Here is a 20,145-nt window from a genome sequence, read left to right as displayed (position 1 = left end):
GTCAAAGGCTGAACGGACCTCTCAACAATATAGCAGTTTGCCTCAAGCCTCAGGCTGCCTAACAATTTCAAAGAAGGAGAATCAAGAAAAATGCTACAAAAATGTTGGATTTAATTTTTCACAGTTAGAATTTTGATTAAAGTGTAGTTCTCCAAAAGTACTTTCAGAATATATAACTTTCATAGAAGAAAACTTACTTTTAGATAAGGAGAGATTCATCTGCAGCTGAGTATGGCAGAATGACCTTCTCTGACTGACTAGCAGTTACACACTATGAGAATCCTAAAGGTCCTAGTTTACCCAGAATACAGGCATCTTTATCAGTGAAATTACACATAGAGTTAGTTTAGACAAAGTACTTCCAGATTATTAAATCCATGTGTCTTTATCTATAATTTGGTTGTCAGGGGGATGGCCAGCAGCTAAACACACACCAATTGATGGCAAATTTGATATGGATGTTTTGCTTACCTTCTTATTCATCTGTAAATTTCAAAATAATTAGGATCTGAAACCTTAAAGCAGAGGTCGCGTTAACCGAAAATATTCTGTCATTGACGGATTTTTTTTTTTAAATGACGGAAAATTCTGAAGGCCGCCCATCATTTTGACTGATTAAAATACTGAGGGTAATCTGCCAAAGAAAGTTTTCACACAACACTGTGAACAGAACCTACTCGCAGGATCGCTGGTCTGTCTGTCTCTGAACAAGGCATCAAACATTCCGTACCAGCATCCCACCTGCACAACAGCGCCACTGTTCACAACTACGCTGAATACAACAGCGATACTTCAGTCAAATGACTCCCCGTAAGTTCACCTGTAGTAGACCCCCTGTCCAGTTAGTCCACCTGTAGTAGACCCCCTGTCCAGTTAGTCCACCTGTAGTAGACCCCCTGTCCAGTTAGTCCACCTGTAGTAGACCCCAGTGGCGATTTCTCATAGACTGTAAGGGAAGCCCGGCTTCCCCTAAAATTACGAAATTAAATGGTCAAATATGAACGGTTGTGTTGACATTTTATTGACTACAAATGTGTTAGAACACGTTCATCTCAAAGATTAGTTCGTTCAGAATCAGCTTTATCACAAATCAACAGACTCGATGTTGTTCACTTCTCATACATGCCAGTGTCTCTGTTTTCTCATTCGATCTCTGCTCAGTGCATTTGCCCGTAGACTGTCTACGGGCAAATGCCGTCTATGGGCTTCAATGGGACTGAGAGGAACAGTTTTTTTCATTGCCTCAAAACTGGACGGTAATTGGATAAATGTCACGATGCTGTCCCGCCCCCGGACGCCGGGCGTCTCTGGGGGTGAATGGAGCTGTGGGCGGAGCTCGGCCGGGCTGGACGCCAGAATCCCACGTGCTGATTGGAGGATCAGTTGAAAGGCTGAATCCCGTTTGACTGACAGCTAGTTTCAGATCTACTCCTTCACTGACAGAGTTCAGTTTAACACCGTCGCACATTCTGCTGTGAAATCAAGAGAGAAACCACTACGAAATTACTTGTTCATTTCTTGCACTGTAAATAAAACACACTCATTGGACTTCCTTGTTTCAATTTAACATAATTTCAGCGTTTTCTTTTTTCAGTTACATAATTTAATCATTTCTTGTTCGAGTTTAATATTGTTTTGTAGATCGTTAAATCAATCATACTGTCGGCTACGTCGGAGTGAAAGTAGCATCTGTAGTTTAAAAAGGCTGAAGTCTTACACCCACAACACAATGGGCCAAGGCAATCTAAGCAGCCCAGCTCTGCTGGACATAGAGAGGACACTGGTCCAGTCCCTGGAAAAGACGCCTACTTGGTACGATAAGGTCGCTGACCATTTTCTTAAAATGGAACAGAGGGCCGAATTGTTTGTTTAAATAACTTGACTTTTTTTTTTTTTTTTTTTTTTAATGTAAGCTGACAATGAGCTTCCCCTGTCTGAAAGACGACCAGCCGCCACTGGTAGACCCCCTGTCCAGTTAGTTCACCTGTAGTAGACCCCCTGTCCAGTTGGTGCCAGTGTGCATATTAATCAGTCAGTGTCAACTCTTGTGTCATTGTTTAGCTGACTTTAGACAAAATTAGATGCTTCTTTGCTAGCGTAAAATGTGAAGACAGCCGAGTCTCCTTAGTTATTTTAAAAAGCCCAGTAAATGTGATGGCATTGATAAACGCGGTGAAAAAAGAGGGACTGATGCGGTGAAGGATGACGGACAAGCAAGGAGTGCTCCAGTTCTTAAGGCATTTGGTGTGCTATATGTATGCATTTTCTACCTTTCATGTGCTATTTGATGGCATGTCAATTTGTGCCAAGATCTCTGGTTCACATAACCCGAACCCTAATCCTCAGTGCATGGTATTTGACACTGTGTCAACATACACAAGGAAAGCTTACAATGTCTACAGATAACACACCAATTAAAAGTGGCGTATATAATTATGCGAGTTGTGATATCACGTTGGTTTATCAGCCAGCAGCAACTACAGTTGCTGCATTATCGAAATGTTTTTGAACATTAAATACTACTAAATACAGGGGTTGGACAAAATAATGGAAACACCTTCACCTCAAGATGATAATGCCCCAATCCATACAGCTAGAATTGTTAAAGAATGGCATGAGAAACATTCTAATGAAGTTGAGCATCTCGTATGGCCGGCACAGTCCCCAGACCTCAACATTATTGAGCATTTATGGTCAGTTTTAGAGATTCAAGTAAGACGTCGATTTCCACCGCCATCGTCTCTAAAAGAGTTGGAGGGTATTCTAACTGAAGAATGGCTTAAAATTCCTTTGGAAACAATTCACAAGTTGTATGAATCAATACCTCGGAGAATTGAGGCTGTAACTGCCGCAAAAGGCGGACCTACACCATATTAAATTATATTTTGTTGATTTTTTAAGGTGTTTCCATTATTTTGTCCAACCCCTGTATATCTCATTATCAATAAAAAATACAAATGTGAAATGACGGATAATAATATGTTATGACAAAATTTTTACGACATGTCCGTCAAAATGATGAACAATAAAAATGTCTAGCGCAACCTCTGCCTTAGAGCCACACAAGGGAGGAGAATGTGTAGTAAGTGTGAGTGTCTTGTTACAGTGGAGAATGCTAACATAACAGTTTTGTGAGAAAAAACACCTTAAAATATAAAAAATTATTTTAAGAAGCACAAATATTTAAACACATACATTTAGTTCAGATTCTGCAGATAAATACATAATTGATTGATTACTGTGTGATAATAACTTTAGGACTAATTCAGTTTCAAAAGTTGAGAGGTCCTGCTTGTAGTGATTGATACCCATAAGATGGAAAACAGTTAAATCATAACTTAATTATTAAATCATTGACTTTTTAAAGCCTTGTGGAGAGGCTGGAGTAAGTTTTAACATATATTTGACCATCAATACGTCAAATAAAAACTGAAAGACAACTTGTCCTCATAGTTTGAGTCAGTGTCTTTTCTTCTGGAGCTACCCTTTTGGCCCTGACATATTTGATATCCTCTTTCACATCCTCATACTTTACACACCCTCAACCATGACCTGCATTAGGAGAAGTGAAATTAGTTACTGACGTTCACTTTTGTTGTAAAGACAGACAGTGAACTGCCTTTAGAGGAAGTGCAGCTTTAGGTACCTGGACTCCACAGTGGTTTTCATAAATCCTGATATTCACGTGTGGGAAGCCTCTCTGTGTAGCTTCCACAGACGCTAAAAAAGTATTTGATCAGACTTTAGAGTTGTTTAGTTAGACTAGTGTCTTTCTGTTTCCTTCAGATAAAAAACATGTGGCCCAGTGAGGCTCTTATTATCATTTTAAGACAACTGTAGAACCCTAGAGTACAGATGAACGTGATAAATCAGATTATGGACGTATCAGAGATGGTGAAAAATTAGAAATCTTTCTTAGTTGTTATTTTTATTTGATTGTTCAGTTTTGTTTTTAACATTTTTTGTTCATTATTTATTTATTTGTCTATCACATTTATGGGTGAATGTATTCTTAATATTAGGAATTTTACCACTTTTACTTCATTTTGTATTTATTTATTTTAGGGATATATGTATATTTTTTTGAGCCTGGATTTTTTTTCACATTTCTCTGCTGACCTCTTAAATTAGGGCAAATGTTTTGGTAAATGTTACTGTCACACCTTGTCTCAACACAGTACAAGGAAACGAATTAGTTAACAAGAGGTAAAACTTAACCCTAATCTGGCAGTGAAATTAAAACAAAAAGTTTTTAAATCACATACAGTTTTGAAAATAACCGTTAAATTGCTTGTCATTTTTTGAGAAATTCATTGTTTCTAAATTGTTCTGCAAATCTATTTTGCTTTCATTTATGTTGCACTGCACTGTACAGACTGTAATGTTTGTAGGATGAATTCATTGCTGGTGTTTGTCCTTCCATAGCATTTGTTTGCTGTAACAGAGGCACAGAAGAACACTGAACTGGTTCCCTGAGTAGATAGATCTATGTGTGGTGTGACCTCTGACCTCTGGAGCCAGGTACTCCGGTGTTCCACAGAAGGTCTTCATGGTGGCAGTGTCAGTGATGCCTTCTTTGCAGAGGCCAAAGTCGGTGATCTTGATGTGGCCGTCTTTGTCCAACATGAGGTTCTCCAGCTGAAAAAGACGAAACAAAACATTTACCATATGGATATGTTTTATCTGCTTGTCTAACCAGTGTAAGTACATTTACATCAGCGCTGTCTTTAAATACATTTATGAGGCTTTTGGGATTCAGGATCTCAGGGGTAAATACAGTTCTTTATTCTGCACAGATTTGACAGCTACTGGTACGCTTCAATAGAACCTCAGTGATTAAGTGATTTATTTGTCACACAGAGTTATTAGTAAAATATTAATAAGACTCAGAATCAACAGCAAAACTGAATATATTTGGGATTTGGACAAAATTAGATGTTAAAATCATCACAGTATTCATACTTTTTACCCTCAGCCCTTGCCGGTGTTTTCGTCAGTTTGTCGTGCCCCCCCCCCCCCCCAAAAATATTTTCGGGCGTGGGGGGCTGGGGGGTGGGGGTGTAGGCTGATGATGCCATTAGTGGGGCTTGGTTCAAAAAAGGCTGACAAACCCTGGTGTGGACTGACGGCCAAGGGTTTTCAAGTGCAGGCACATTATGTTGTTGTTATGTGGTACTTTTGTTGTAGTGTAGTAAAATTAATTAATCAATTAATTAATCACTATCTATAAAACTAACTATACAATTTTAAACGTAAATTTCACTATGACAGTGAACTGAATATCTCTGGCTCATGAAACAAACATGAGATCATATTAAATTTAACACTGATCAATACATTTCATCATTTTGACTTTTCACAGACCAAAAATCCAGTTAGTTAATTTGATAAAATAATTGACACAATAATGGAGATTGAAAATAGTCATTGATTGCAGTAGCAGAAGTTGCAGATCACCTTCAGATCACGGTAGACGATCTTGGCTGAATGTAGGTAGTCCAGAGCAGAGACGATCTCAGCGCCGTAGAAACGGGTCCGGTCCTCCGAAAACACTCTTTCTCTTGACAAGTGGAAAAATAACTGAAAAAAAAAAAAAAAAAAAAAAAAAAAAACACCAATAGATTTCAGACATATGATTTTTTCATAGATTTGTGGAATTTTTTTTTATTCTTTTGAAAATTTCAGAAATTCTAGGCACTTTTACTTAAGTATTTCCATTTTTCTAACACCTTTACCTGCACAGATTTAGCTCATTTTACAGCTTTTGCGTCACCTTCATGTCCAATGATTCTGAATGGTTATAATGAACTGTCAGATGAAGCGCTCATTTATTTAGTTTAATATCTCCTCCTCTTTTAGTTCAATAAACTCTTAAAAAACCTTGAACTTGATGGAAAATGCATCATCACAAAGCTGAAAACACACCTTTTTCTGTGCTCATGAAAAGTTAACTTTTTAGAAATATGTTGTTTTCTAAAAAGTCAGCAATGACATGACACTACAAACATAGGGTGATTTTGGTAGATTAAATTAGAATAATATATAAAGTAGTTTAAATAAGATCAACATTTGACACATACAGCAGTAAAATACAACATACGTACTAATGCAGCTGTAAAATGCACCAAAAACATCCTTTATAATTATTTCTGTTTATGTAAGGTTTTAAGACTTTTCGTAGTAGTGGAGTGTTTTCTAGTAAAGGCTCTGAAATCTTCCACCACTGTTGAAATGACATCATGCTGAAATACCTCCCATGTTAAAATAAGAACATCAGAAGCATATTTCTAAAAGTGATTGGGTGACCTCTCACCTCCCCTCCGTTGACGTACTCCATGACAAAGCACAGCCGATCCTTAGTCTGGAACGAGTACTTCAGAGACTGAAACACAAGACAGAAATATTTTATTTGCCTCAGCCGCTTTCCAGGTGTTTCAGCTGCATGTTGTGGCTTCAATTGAGCGTATCCTTCCAGTTGTTATCTTATAAACACATCAAAAACTTGACTTCTCTTTGTATTTTTAGCAGCTGTGTAGCTACATGCTATGTTTTTTGATACTCACAGTTAGGAAAGGATGCCGAGTATTTTTTAATACCCTACTTTCTGTGAGTGTGTGAGCGACTTCATCCTGCGGTAAACAGAGAAAAGAACAGACAGTGTTCAAGTAAAGAGACAACATGTACTGCCAAGGTAAAACCAAACACCTGTAAATGTATTTGGAGCACGGTCACTATAAATAACACTCACTAAAAGGAGGCAAATATTGAACAACATAAAAACATTAGAAGAAATTAGAAGTGACAGATAGCTTTTTCTTCGTTTTGATAATGAACTCCAGTACTCTTAATTAACATAATGTGTCTGAATGAATTGTGGGTTGTTGCTGCATGTACACAATTAAAACTTAAGAATGTTTCATAGATGTTAAAAGGAAATTAAGGATGCATTCACACCAGAGCTGTTTGATTTGTGTTAATTGGACTAGCGTTTGTTTACTCACATAGTCTGGTTCATTTGGGGAGGTGTGAATGCAACTGAACTCTGATGCATAACAAAGAAGTGAATTCTGGTCTACCTAAAAACATAGGTCTTGGTCCACTTCAAGTGAACCAAATTCAGGAAGCTGACAACAGTGCAGTTCTATGTTTGGTTTATCATGTGGCAGAAACAGAAGCTTCCCTGCATTAAGCACTACATGAGCATAGTTCATTGTTTGTCTTGTTTTCATTCTTGAATGCCACCACAGGCAATGAGGGGAATACTTTATTCAAAAGGTTCGGTTTGTTTGTTAAACTGCGGGGTCAAAGAAAACTCGGACCAGCTGAATACTGCAACTACAACTGAACAGAGAGCCAAGTTGTACAGAGTCTACCGAACCATTAGGTGTGAAAACGACCGGAGTCTTCACATGTAGATGTTCTTAAGTCACTTCAGTTACATGTGACTTTTTCCATCAAGAGACTAAAAAGTGTCATTAAGAATAAATATTTCTGTGGGATTAATCTATCTTTGCTTTAAAGAAGCTGTTGGCACTAGCAAAAGTTCTGATTATGAACTTGTATAAAGAAAAAATATTGAGAGAACATAGAAAAGGCAATGATCAAAAGGACCTTGGCTATGATGACTTCCTTCTTCAGGATCTTCATGGCATAATAAGTGCCACTCGCCTTCTCCCTCACCAGAATCACCTTCCCAAAAGTGCCTTTGCCCAGAAGCTTCAGATAGTCAAAGTCATTCATTGTCTGGAAAAAAAAAATGCAGATAAGACTGAGAAGCTGGATACAGTATTCTGTCGACTACCATCTTCTCTTTAAAGTCACAAGCAGGACCAACAATTTCATCATGTTGAGGTGCATCAGTGAAATCATCTACAGGTACAGAACGTAAACAAACCACAGCTCGGTCTGGTACCTTTCGTTTGTAGTGGCTGATGGTGGTGTCCATCTCCTCCTCATTGACATTTTCGATCTGGGAGGTGGGGCTGCACAGGATGCCCTCCTCCTCCTGCTTGGCCAGCGATTCGGCTACCATCTGGATGGCCTCGGCCCACTCGTCCCTGCAGGAAACGCCACCAGGTCAAACAGCAGAAGACACCACAGTTTTTCATCAGACCACATTTCTGCAATTCGTATATTGTGATTGCACATCTTCTGCGACATTTAAGAGACTGTACAAAAGACCGAGCAAATATTTTAACTTCATTTTAACGTGATGGAGGCTGATGGATCCTTCAGATTGTTCAGTCTCTCATTTTAGTGAATTGAGGAGACTGTCATTTATCTAGTTTTTGTCCCGTTTCCAAACATCATACAATAGTGTCAAAGATTCTTTACCTCGAAATGTCAAGTCAAACTAACAAACTTAAACTAGCATAAAAATATAACTCCAGAAAATGCTGTGACATTCATTTTGCATGTTTCCACAGCATGTCTTTACACAGTGTCACTGAATCTAAATTATCATTAGACAATTGAGTTTAGCTTCATCTCTACAGTTGAATTTGCAGCCTTTTACAATTATATAATTGCAAAGGGTGATATTATAGTTAGAATTTTGCTGCTCTATCAGTCTCCTACAGGGTTCCTACAGGTTTCTACAAATCAAATTTAAGACTTTTTAAGACCTTTTTAAGTCTTCTTAGAACATAATTTAATGCCCATTTCAGGGCCATACTGGCAAAAATTTGCAACTCCTAGAATTTAGGAAAATGTATTTATTTACTCCAACGCCATGATTCCCACCGTTCCAAGTCATTTGGGGGGGGGGGGGTGCAAAGTTGGTGATACTTGGTTTCTAATTTCAATATAAATTGTCTAGTTGTAATGGGTGGAACTGAGTCGACTAATGTGACTTTCATTGCAGTTTGGACATTTAACAGACACATTTACACAAAATACAGCCAACAAGTTTATGGGAACATAACTTCAGACCTATAATATCAAATTTAATACCTTTTAAAGACTTTTTTAAGGTATTAAGTGCAGATTTGTAAATTCAAGACTTTTAAAACTTTTTAAGACCCCGTGGGAACCCTGTTAAAATCACAGAAAATCTTTTTTTTTTCAATTGTCTAATCAATGAATCAATGCATTGCATAATAGTTGCAACTGTGATTCTATTTTCCGTTGATATAAAATATGCCAGAGAGAACATTTTTCATTTTTAGATAGCTGACACTAAATATTAGTGATTGTGCTAGAAATTTTTGTTTTAAATCACAAAGTTGATGAAGGTGAGTTAAAGCCATTGTGTTGGGCCAAAACATCCATCATGCAATTTCCTACTCAAGGTAAAGCGATAAGAGGTGAGAGGTTGTTTGTTTTTATCTTCATTTCAGCATAAGATCTCTGTCTAAACAGCTACCACGCTGTTTTCTCCACCAGGAGAAATGTACCAGGCTGCAGGATGTTATGAGCATTTTCATGTCAACAGCACACCGCTCGGCATCAGGTAACAATATAAAACATACATTATAATGTGTTTTGGAACGAAACCCTTCAAACCCTGGCGTCCAGCCTCGGCCCCACACCCCTGTTTCCTGCCTTTATTCTGCCTGTCAACGGAGTTAAACGCTGAAACGCTACAGTCTGCTCCAGAGAAAACAACTACACATTTCCTATTCAGTTTGTGTTTTTATTGTTACTGCTGATCACAAATCTGATATCTTTCATATGGATATTTATACTTTTATTTTACAGGTTTGCACTGTCTGATTTATCCCTACATTATTTCAAAAACATTTCCTGGAAATGGAAAAAAAAAATAGATGTTTTGTTTATTAAATATTAATTTTACAGAAAACAAAGACACTGGTCATTAGGTACATTTACAGTTGATTAACAATAATTATATAAAAAAGTAAGATAATTAAGAAAATTCATACAACTATTACATCTTTACTGTCACATCTAATTTTTTTCTCCAAATGACTTACAATTTTTACTATTTTCTTAATATCATGATTTTATTTTATTCTCTGATCTGTTCTGAAAATATAATGACTTCACTCCTGCAATATTATATTATTCCTCAAAATAGTATTGCTTACTTTTCATAATATGAGAAAAAAGAAAAAAGATATTGAGAACAAACTCAAAATATGACTTCCTTCTCGTAATGTTTTGACTTTTTTGTAATATTGTGACTTAAATTCAAAGTCAAAATATTATGATTTTTGTTCCAATCATCAAAATGTTTAATATAAAACAAACAAAAAAAAATTCACACATTTTTAGAACAAACTGAAAATATGGTGACTTTCTTCCTCAAAAACTGACTATTTTCTTGAAAATGGAGATCTTTGAATCCTCAGAGATTCTGAAGTTTTAAAACCAGCCCCATCCACACTAATATGGATATTTTGCAACACATACTGTATACTTTTTTCATATCTCTTGTTCAGATGCAAATGTAAAGTTTAGGCTGTAAACACTGAGATGTTTAAAAAGTGTTAAGTGCAGATTTTTCTAAACTCCACTTGGTGTGTATCTTTGTGTTCAGAGAAAATTGAGAGATTTAAACAATGATGTCAAACCCCATTTTGTTCATATCTATTATCTGTTTGTGTCATCAAGCTGCACCTAAAACATCACATCTAGGTGTATAAATCAGTGTATGACCTGCAGCAGATCAAGGTCAGCACCGATACCTTTGGGAGATGGACCGCACTGGTGTTATGGACAAATCCACACCATGTAAAGAATACACTTCCACAACCGACTCTTAAAGTAACACGAATTTACAACTGAACTTGTTGCTGCTTCACCTTCATGGCAGATCAAAGGAATGTTCTAACTCAAAGTGAAACAGTCCAAACTTTCTTTCAAGAACTAAACTTAAGAAATTTTGGTCTGAACTATTTCCAAATTCTTTTCCATCAAACACAATGTTGATAAAGAAAAAATTAGGACCAATGTGCCTGTATCTTGTCTGCATGTTCTATCAAGAATCAATACCAAGTTGAATTTGTGAGGTCATCAGGTTCTGTCTCTATGTATCTGAGTCCTGTGGTCTTGATACAGGAGATCAATCTCCCAATAGAAGTGGGTGATACTTTCACTGGAGGAGAACTCAACTAATTAAATGAAAGTCCATATATACCACTTCCTATCAGTGCTCAATAGTAACTATATTGATATCTGTACCATTTTCATGTTATAAACCATCAAAATATGGACCATTATAAGTGAAGGCAAATTTTTAATATTTCAAAAATTCATAAAAAATTCAAAAATCCAAATTTTTCAAACCTGTGAACAAACTTTGTAGACATTGCCCTAAGGAAGCTACATGAACATTTTTTAAATTAATCCAACCAGTAGTTTTGTCAGAGAAGATGTTTGAAGAACTTGCTAACGAAGATGACGACAAAGATGAGGCCGACGGCACTGCAGCGCCTTCACATTAGCTCATGGCCTATTGGCTGATGAGCTAATATAAACGAAATAATGTGAGTAAATATTGCAAAAAAAATCTGGAACAGTCGACTGGCAGTCCTTTCTCTTTGATTATTGGTTCAAAAATAGCAGCAGTCTGTGTTTGTTAATATTTTTAGCTTCAGCCAGCTCTTTCTCTCTGAATGAAACCTTGAATAAAAATAAACTCCTTTAGACTGACCTCTCATCTGGAGTGTCGACATGAAAGGTCCTTTCGATGACGGTGGTCCACTGCAGACAGCGGATGATGAAAGTGTTTGGCTTGGGCCGCTCTGTCTTCATCAGCTGACATTCTGAGACACATGTACAGTTTAGTGTCACCTGGAGCACAGGTTTATTTATCTCCAACAATGAAGTGTCTGCTCAAGGCTTAGCTGAGGTGGAAGACATTCAGATAAGTTAAAATGCTACTACAGTAAAAATACTCCAATACAATAGAATTCTGCTCGACTACAAAAATACTGCCTTAAGTAGTGTATAGACATAGAGGTTTGTATTAGGGCCAGACCCTTATTTCTAATTTCCTCTATTTAATTAAAGTGGAATTGTTCCCTTTTATACAGAACCTCATTTAAATCCACTCATGTTTACGTTGACAGAAATTATTTGCACATTTCTGCAAATGCAACACTTCTACTTATTGCTAAACGAATCCCTCTAGCATTTCAGTGGACACAAACCAATCAATGTATGACACAGCTTTTGTTGTGTAAATGTTGCGTTGCTATAGCACCTGTTAGTTACTACAAATATTAGTTTTTTTAACCCATAAAGACCCAAACAGCCAGTGGCGATCAAAACCAACTACTTGCGTAAAATTTTAATACCTGTTGATCTACTAGTCCTACCAATGCATGTAAATAATTGGTGCAAAACACAGTTTGTCATCTTTTCATGGTCATCAGATAATACCCATTTGGATGTTCAGAGGCTCCGTAGTGAACGTGGAAGCACTGTCATCTTCTATAACATTGATTCACCAATAAAACTCATGGAGTTGGATCAATAACAGTGGATGGACACCCGGTTTATTTTCAGATAATGCTATATTGTATTGAAACAGTCACCTTTTCTTCAGTTTTCTCTGTTCTGATATGATAACCTTTGAGTTTACTCTGAACTTTTATGAACATCTACATAATCAGTGAATTAAATTTAGGACAATACATGATTTACACTGAAAAAAACTCAAACTAAAGAAGATAATATGACCATAAATGGTAATAAATCACTTATGAAAGGTTAAATATAGAGAAAAAAATAATTTCGGAACTGCCACAAAAGTACCACTGGGTCTTTATGGGTTAAAAATAGTAAGACACACACCTGCAGTGACTGAGATTAGACAACATCTTCAGATGAGTGATCCAGAACCACAAAATATAAAGCTAGTGTTGAAAAATAATTGGATTACATTGCGGAATGCATTAAATTAAACTTGTAGAAGTATATGTCGTGCTCATTTGTTGTGCAAATTATTTATTATTAAAACAGTCAACTTCAAGTTCTGGCAAATAGGTTTTCTAATGTTTTAAATCTGACTTAAATAAACTGAAAATAAAACTAAAGATTTGCACTATAATGTGCAATCTAGTTTGGTTTTTGTGTCAAATCTTCATCTCAAAAGTAACTAAAGTTGTCAGACAAATGTAGTGCAGTAAGAAATACAATATTCATCTCTCAGATGCAGTGGAGTACAGGTATAAAACTGAAGAAACGCATGGATGGATGGATGGATGGATGGATGAATTGTAATCAAGTAGAGTTTGAGGTAGAAGTACTTAGTTTCATTTCAATAGTGAGTCTTACTTGCTACAGAGAAGTTGTTGAGCGGGTAGGCCAGGTCCGAGTCCTGTGGTTTGTCCTTGTAGCCGATGAAAGATCCGTCTGTCTTCAGCAGAAAGTAGCGCGGTCGCCAGTTTTTAATGTACTCACCTGCAGATAGAAAAAAAAGAGACATCAGCAGGTTACATCCAGCTTTATTCACCAGTGTTAGAACAGAGTAAAATCTGAATGAACATCGATCATTCAGTTAGACAATTAAATTCCAACCTCAGCATCTTTCATACGAATAAGAGTGAACAACTGTAAATCATATTGCATAACTGAGTAATAACAAGATTAAAACAGTAATAAAACTTAGAATAAAACTTTGCAACAAAAATGTAATTCTAGACAAACAAGCCATCAAAGGTTATTTCAACATAAAATATCATAAAACAGTGGAAAATACCCATCATCAACTATTGTTTCAAATAAATTCTGATCAATGTTTATTTTAAGGGCTGAGCTAACACTTAGGTGAGTTACTGTTCAGATTCAGATTCCTTTATTGTCATTCAAACACATAAAAAACAAAACAAAATATGGAGGAATGAAAAGTGTCACCCTGGGCCAGTGTAATAATAAATACATAATAAATAATCAAATCTAAGAGCAGTACTTAAATATATATATTAAGTAAAAGCCAAATCAACGAATAGAAAAACTGAATCTGCCAATTAAAATAAGTTAAAGTAAAATTAAAACAATAATGTCACAGTTCCATATAATAGCAGCAAACCTTAAGATCTGAGAACCTGATATCTGAAAACTTTTGGAAGTTCACTTGAATGAAAATCACTGAAATGACTGGACTGAATAATCCAATCTGCTCATTTTATAACATATTTACAAAGTATAATAGGAACTGTCTTCAGTTTCTGGGTTTTTAACAACATCATCTTGTTCTTCTTCACTTTATTTAGACAATGACCAATTCCTGCCAAGAAGTTCTAAAGTAAACTAAAGTTCCTGTTCAAACTGGGCCAGAACTGAAACGTGGACAGAACCCCAGCTGCTGAAGTGGACGATTCGGTTCGGTTTGAGCTGGTTTACTTCTGTTCAGCTGCATATTGTAAAATAACCCCTGCATGTTACATAATAATCCTCTGTTCTTTATTCTCTTTTTTGTTTTCTCTAATTTTAGCTTAACCCCAAACAGCAGCAGCTCCAACATCCACCTGCACCACATCCATGTGAAGAAGAGAAACACTTCGCTGCTGTTGTGACTCATCAGTGTGTAACATTATTGTAATTAATGTTCAACGTCCTGATGATCACAGAGTCATATTAGCACCAGAGTTGACAGAGAAAGTGTGACCGTCTCACTGATTGAGCTGCTTCGATATCGAACTCTTCTCACGCTTCTGATGACTCAGTGTGATGAAGATGATGAACACTGGAGCTGCAGAAGAGGAAGAAAACGCAGACACCAGCCAGTGGTTCAGACGATCCAATGTGTAAATTTACTCAGGTGAACAGGTGACAAAAACCTCCACTACTTATTAACCTGTCAATTATTTTAAACGTCACTCAAGTTGTTGTCTGGTAATTGCCAGAAAGCTCTTATGCCAGGTTTCCCAACCTCAACTCTAATCCCTGATAAACCACTTCATTGACATCAACAGGTAAAGGGTTAAAAGAGTTATCAATATAGAAAGAAAGCAGACTGTACTTGGCTACATCAACATATTTAGGTTCAGGATTTTTCTTTCTTCACTTTCTATTTTTTTTTTTTTTTTTTTTTTACTTCCTTGACAGCTTTAAGACACTGATACTTCAATAGGATCCTCTTCCAGGGAGGCCAAGACTTTTTTAATCTCAAGCCCCAAAAGAGAAATTATGCATCTCCACAGGACCCAAACAAATAAAAATACATTTTGACAAATAGCATTTATTAAACACACTAGGAACTAATGTCAGAATGTCAATCACAGCTGCCAAAACAACATCAGCAATAATGACAATAACTCTGACCAGTGTGTGTTCTTTAAAGTGCAGATAAACATACATAAGATGCAGTTAGGACACTTATTTATACAGCTTACTAGTTTGAAAGAGGTTGACAGAAAAGACAAACTCAATACCTGTTACTTCATTTCCATTATACCTGGCTCCATTGGAGCTAATTCTCTATTCATTTGACCTGAGTTTTCATTGTTACACTGATGAACTTCAGTTGTATATGCCATTGGCCATAGGTGATGGTGCTGATACACACAAGCTTGAGGCTTGTCTGGCTGCTGTTAAGAGCTGATTATCAGCAAATGTCCTGCTTCAAAATTCAGCAAAGACAGAAATGCTTGTTGTCGAACCAGCAAGGCAGAGTCATCTACATGACAATTTTACACTTTCTTTGGATGATTGTGTCAACCATTGCAGGGACAGAGTTAAGAACCTTTTTGACAAGACAGAGTGTCTTGTCCATATCAAGGCAGTCATAAAAGTCACCTTTTTTCATCTAAGGAACATCGCTAAGCTCAGACCTGCCTTGTCACTGAAGGATGCAGAGATCCTAATACACTCTTTTGTTACATTGCGACTAGATTATTGTAATACCCTTCTCTCTGGTTCGCCAAGAAAGAGCACACAGCATCTGCTAATGGTCCAGAATGCAGCAGCTTGCCCCTTGACTGGAGCAAGTACTTTTAAACACATTACTCCATTGCTTGCCTTTCCCCACTGACTTCCCGTCCATGCCAGAACAGACTTCAATAGTAAATTCATTGCTCCATCTTATTTATCAGACCTGGGGAAATTGTATGTGCCAGCACATACACTGTGCTCCCAGAACCAAACCAGAAGGTCTGTTGTGTGTTCCCAAGGTCCGGAAAAAGACTGTCGGTGAGCAGGCCTTTTCTGTTCGAGCACCAACTCTGTGGAACAGTTTGCCCCTCGGTATCAGACAGGCATGTTCTGTAGAGGTATTTAAAGAAAAGCTAAAGACCCACTTGTTTACTGTTGTATATAAGCCCTGGGGGGTGTTGTTCTGAGTCATATGGTGTTACTCTGATCTCAACTTGTTCTTTTGCTTTTATTGGAATTGCATTTATTACCCCACCCCCCGAAGGGCAGGCAAGGGGGTACTGTTTTTGGTTCGATTTGTTTCTTTGAGTCTTTAACACTTCAGCAGCAAAACTATTGGTTGAATTCATACCAAATTGGGTTTATATATTGCCAGTGACCCAGAATAGATGTGATTACATTTTGGGAAAGGTAGGTCAAAGTTAAAATTAAAAGAAAAAATCTTCCCATTCACTTATAATGGGTGAAATACATGTGAGGAGCAGGGTTTGTTGTGCCTGGCACCATTTGTTTAGAATTGTTTTTATTTATTTTACTGAATCTGTTTTTACTGTGCTCTTATTGTTCTACTCTTACTATGTTGAAAACACTTGGAGCAAAAGCGTAATATAAATAAAATGAATTATTATTATTTATTACTTCAGGATTGATGTTTCTTTTCCACTGACTTCCACCTTCATCTACAGAATCATGTTTTGTAGGAATTACTATCTACAGCATTCTATTTTGTATCATTTAATGACTCTAGCATCTTATTATTAAGTATTCACATCTCTAACATTTCATTTTGTATTATTAATGTCTACAGCATTTTATTTTGTGTTTTTGTTTTTCCTTTGATATTTCCTGTCCTGACATGAGATCACTGTAGTTACGCAGCCTAACTGTTTTAATGTCTGTCAGCCCATGGTGATTTCTAACACTAAATATTTGCTGTCAGACATAACAAAAAAGGATAACGTGGTTTTACATTTGATGAGAAGAAAATTAGCATTTTGCAACATAGTGGCTACTTTTTCGAAATCTGAAACAATTATATATATAATTAACTGTTAATCAATTACTCAGCTCATGGTTGCAGTTCTACTTTACATCAAAAATATCATAAGAAAAAAGGTAATAAAATAGAACTAAAATCATCTTTAATAAACAAACTCTTAAAAAAATACAACATAGTATAAACCAAATAAATGCATCAGCTTGTTCTATTCTTATTTCTAAATGCTTAGTTGATCAGGGCATCGGTTAACTAATTCAACATTTCAGCACATTTGTTTTGACCTTCTCTGAATAGCACACATAAAAACAAATTTAAAAATGAACCTTCAAGTAAAGATATACTGTGTGCAAATAGTACATGTTTTCAGCAACAGACATTTTTTGACACATTTTCTTGAAATCTTATGGAGTGAAGCAGCTGCAGAAGGCAGTTTCTCTGAGGACGCTGAATTATAAGCGCACACTGAGGTGCAATAAACAATTCAGGGACTTGTGGGTGCCAAAGAGGAAGGAACAGAGTGTTAGGTCATCCTCTGTATGCTCATAGTGCCACAGAGAAACTTCCCCTGCCTGCCAGCCAACAGCCTCAGCTCACAGCAGACAAACAAACACTAACGCAGTATGGGAAACAACCAGCACACACCAGTGAGAGCAGCTCAGACCGGGCCGCAGCCTGTGAGCAGAGCCCGCCTCCTCTGCCGCCGTCTGGCAGGTAAACAGCCATTGTTTGGATGTGCCGTTCTTCAAACTGGCAGACGATGCATAAAAACACACAATTCAGACTGAGGCCGGTGTTTTCAGCAGCCAACTGTGTTTCTTCAGAGCAGCTTTTCAATGTGGACTGGGACCACACAAGCTTTTCAAACACAAACTTTTTCACTTTTGTCACCTCAGGCTTTTCTGTCATTTGGAAAACCAAAGTTACAAGTTCACAAACTTAATATGGTTTACATCAGGGGTGTCAAACTCACTTCATCAGACAACACGTCTTCAGCTTCAATGAGATCATTAGAGATTTCAACTCAGTGGTTTGTCAATCTCACTTCAGTTCAGGGGCCACACTCAGCCTAATATGATCTCAAGTGGGTCAAATAATAACATAACAATCTATAAATAATGTCAACTCCAAACCTTTCTCTGTTTTAGGGTGAAAAAACTTACAAAATTTAATTAAAAGCTAAAAATATTAGCTACATTATGAAAATGTTTTTAATTATAAACTATCCATTAAAAATATGAATAACATGAACAATGTAAAACAACTTCAGATTTCTTGAGAAAAATAAGTGCAATTTTAATTACATTATGCCTCACTTTATAATATACATGTGTGCATTACAACTTACAGATCACAGTGGATCTACAAATACACAAAACATTTAGTAACAGGCAGAATATTGTTAAAATTCCACTTACTTCTCTTTAGACATTTCAAGTTGTTCATATTTGTTCAGGTTTTTCACATTTTTTGTGAAAATTTATATTTTCATGTAATTTTACTTTTTTACACTAATACAAAAAGAAAAAATTGGAGCTGAAGTAATTTATAGGTTATTATGATCATATTTTATTGGCCTGACCCACTTGCGATTGAACTGACCTGTATGTGGAACCTGAACCAAAATGATTTTGACACTCGTGACTATTAATATCTTCAGTGTAATTTTTGTATTTCACAACTTCATCCCATGGACCGGATTGGACCCTATGGTGGGCTGGTTTTGGTCCGTGGGCCGGCTTGTCACCTGTGGTTTATATGATGGTGCAGCAACACTAAATGAATAGCAGTGTCTACTGTTGGTCTACTGGTGTCAACTGAAAACACTATGGAGTCAGTAGTTGCTGAATTGTGGCAGCTACAGGCTACAAAGAACAATCCAAGGAACATAACTTAGCTGGAATTATCTTACCCACCTAATACTACCCATATATTTAAAATCTCACAATAACTAGGAAACTATGTATTGTAATAAGAGTGTGTGAAAATCCTTTGTATATTAATATTTTAATTTCATGTCACTTTGTTTATGTTGTCGAAACTCTGGACATTATTTTTTGTCTTACTGTCTTTAATAAAGAATCTTAGAGTTGTTCATACATATAATGTTCAATACTAAGAAAAGTATGACATAGGAAGCACCTAACCTTAATATAAAATAAATTATTTCAGAGATCCTCATGGTTGGTCCACAGATGATTTCTTCAGGTTTTGCCTTTCAGTGCTTTATTTGTTATTTCTCTTACATCTGCTCTAATGGGGGGGTGCAGTGGATAGCACTGTCGCCTCACAGCAAGAAGGTCCTGGGTTTGATTCCAACCAGGGACCTTTCTGTGTGGAGTTTGCATGTTCTGCACATGTTTGCGTGGGTTCTCCCCGTTTCTCCAGCTTCGTCCCACCATCCAAAAACATGCACTGATAGGTTAATTGATCAACCTAAAATTGCCCATAGGTGTAAGAGTGATTGTTTGTCTCTATATGTCAGCCCTGTGATGAACTGGCGTCTCATCAAGGGTGTACCCCGCCTTCACCCATAGGTAGCTAGGATAGGTTCCAGCACCCCCAGCTGCCCTAGTGAGGATAAAGCGGGTTCTGAAGATGAATGAATCTGCACTAATGTGAAATAATATATTGTTTATTGCAAACCATTTCTTGCAGAGCCTCCACCCATTCACCAAACTCCTACAGGCCTAAAGAAAACTCTGTTCTGTCTTACATTCATTCATCATCTGAACCCACTTTATCCACACTAGGGTCGTGGGGGTTGCTGGAGCCTATCCCAGCTACTTATGGGTCAAGACGGGGTACACCCTGGACGAGTCACCAGTTCATCGCAGGGCTGACACAGACAAACAACCAATCACTCTCTCATTGTTCTGTCTTACATGAAAATCTAAATTAACACTGCAACACTGTATATATCCTATAGTACCTGTATATACCCATTATGTATGTTGTACATATTTCTGTCATCTATATTACAGAGTTGGCTTTTTGCATGTTTTAATACCCCTTGTAGTTTTGTATATTGTCAATATTTTTGGTACAATTTGTGTGATATTTTTAAAGAGTCTTTTTTTGCACTT

The 20,145-nt window shown here is 36.9% G+C and overlaps 1 protein-coding gene across 1 annotated transcript in view; it reads right to left on the bottom strand.

Moving 5' to 3' along the window:
- The window catches only part of akt3b (v-akt murine thymoma viral oncogene homolog 3b), a 42,217-nt gene that overhangs the window by 11,729 nt on the left and 10,343 nt on the right, over nt 1-20,145 (bottom strand). The window contains exons 3-10 of the mRNA XM_030145430.1: nt 13,246-13,371; nt 11,618-11,729; nt 7,913-8,057; nt 7,612-7,743; nt 6,564-6,629; nt 6,314-6,382; nt 5,458-5,580; nt 4,510-4,638 (exon numbers count right to left, since the gene is read on the bottom strand). Coding sequence (XP_030001290.1) covers nt 4,510-4,638; nt 5,458-5,580; nt 6,314-6,382; nt 6,564-6,629; nt 7,612-7,743; nt 7,913-8,057; nt 11,618-11,729; nt 13,246-13,371 — 902 coding nt within the window. The remainder of the gene's footprint in view (nt 1-4,509; nt 4,639-5,457; nt 5,581-6,313; nt 6,383-6,563; nt 6,630-7,611; nt 7,744-7,912; nt 8,058-11,617; nt 11,730-13,245; nt 13,372-20,145) is intronic.

This window comes from Sphaeramia orbicularis, chromosome 1, assembly GCF_902148855.1.
Source record: "Sphaeramia orbicularis chromosome 1, fSphaOr1.1, whole genome shotgun sequence".
Taxonomy (NCBI): domain Eukaryota; kingdom Metazoa; phylum Chordata; class Actinopteri; order Kurtiformes; family Apogonidae; genus Sphaeramia; species Sphaeramia orbicularis.
The sequence above is the reverse complement of the archived record's forward strand: the minus strand, read 5'-3'. Positions and strand labels throughout refer to the sequence as shown.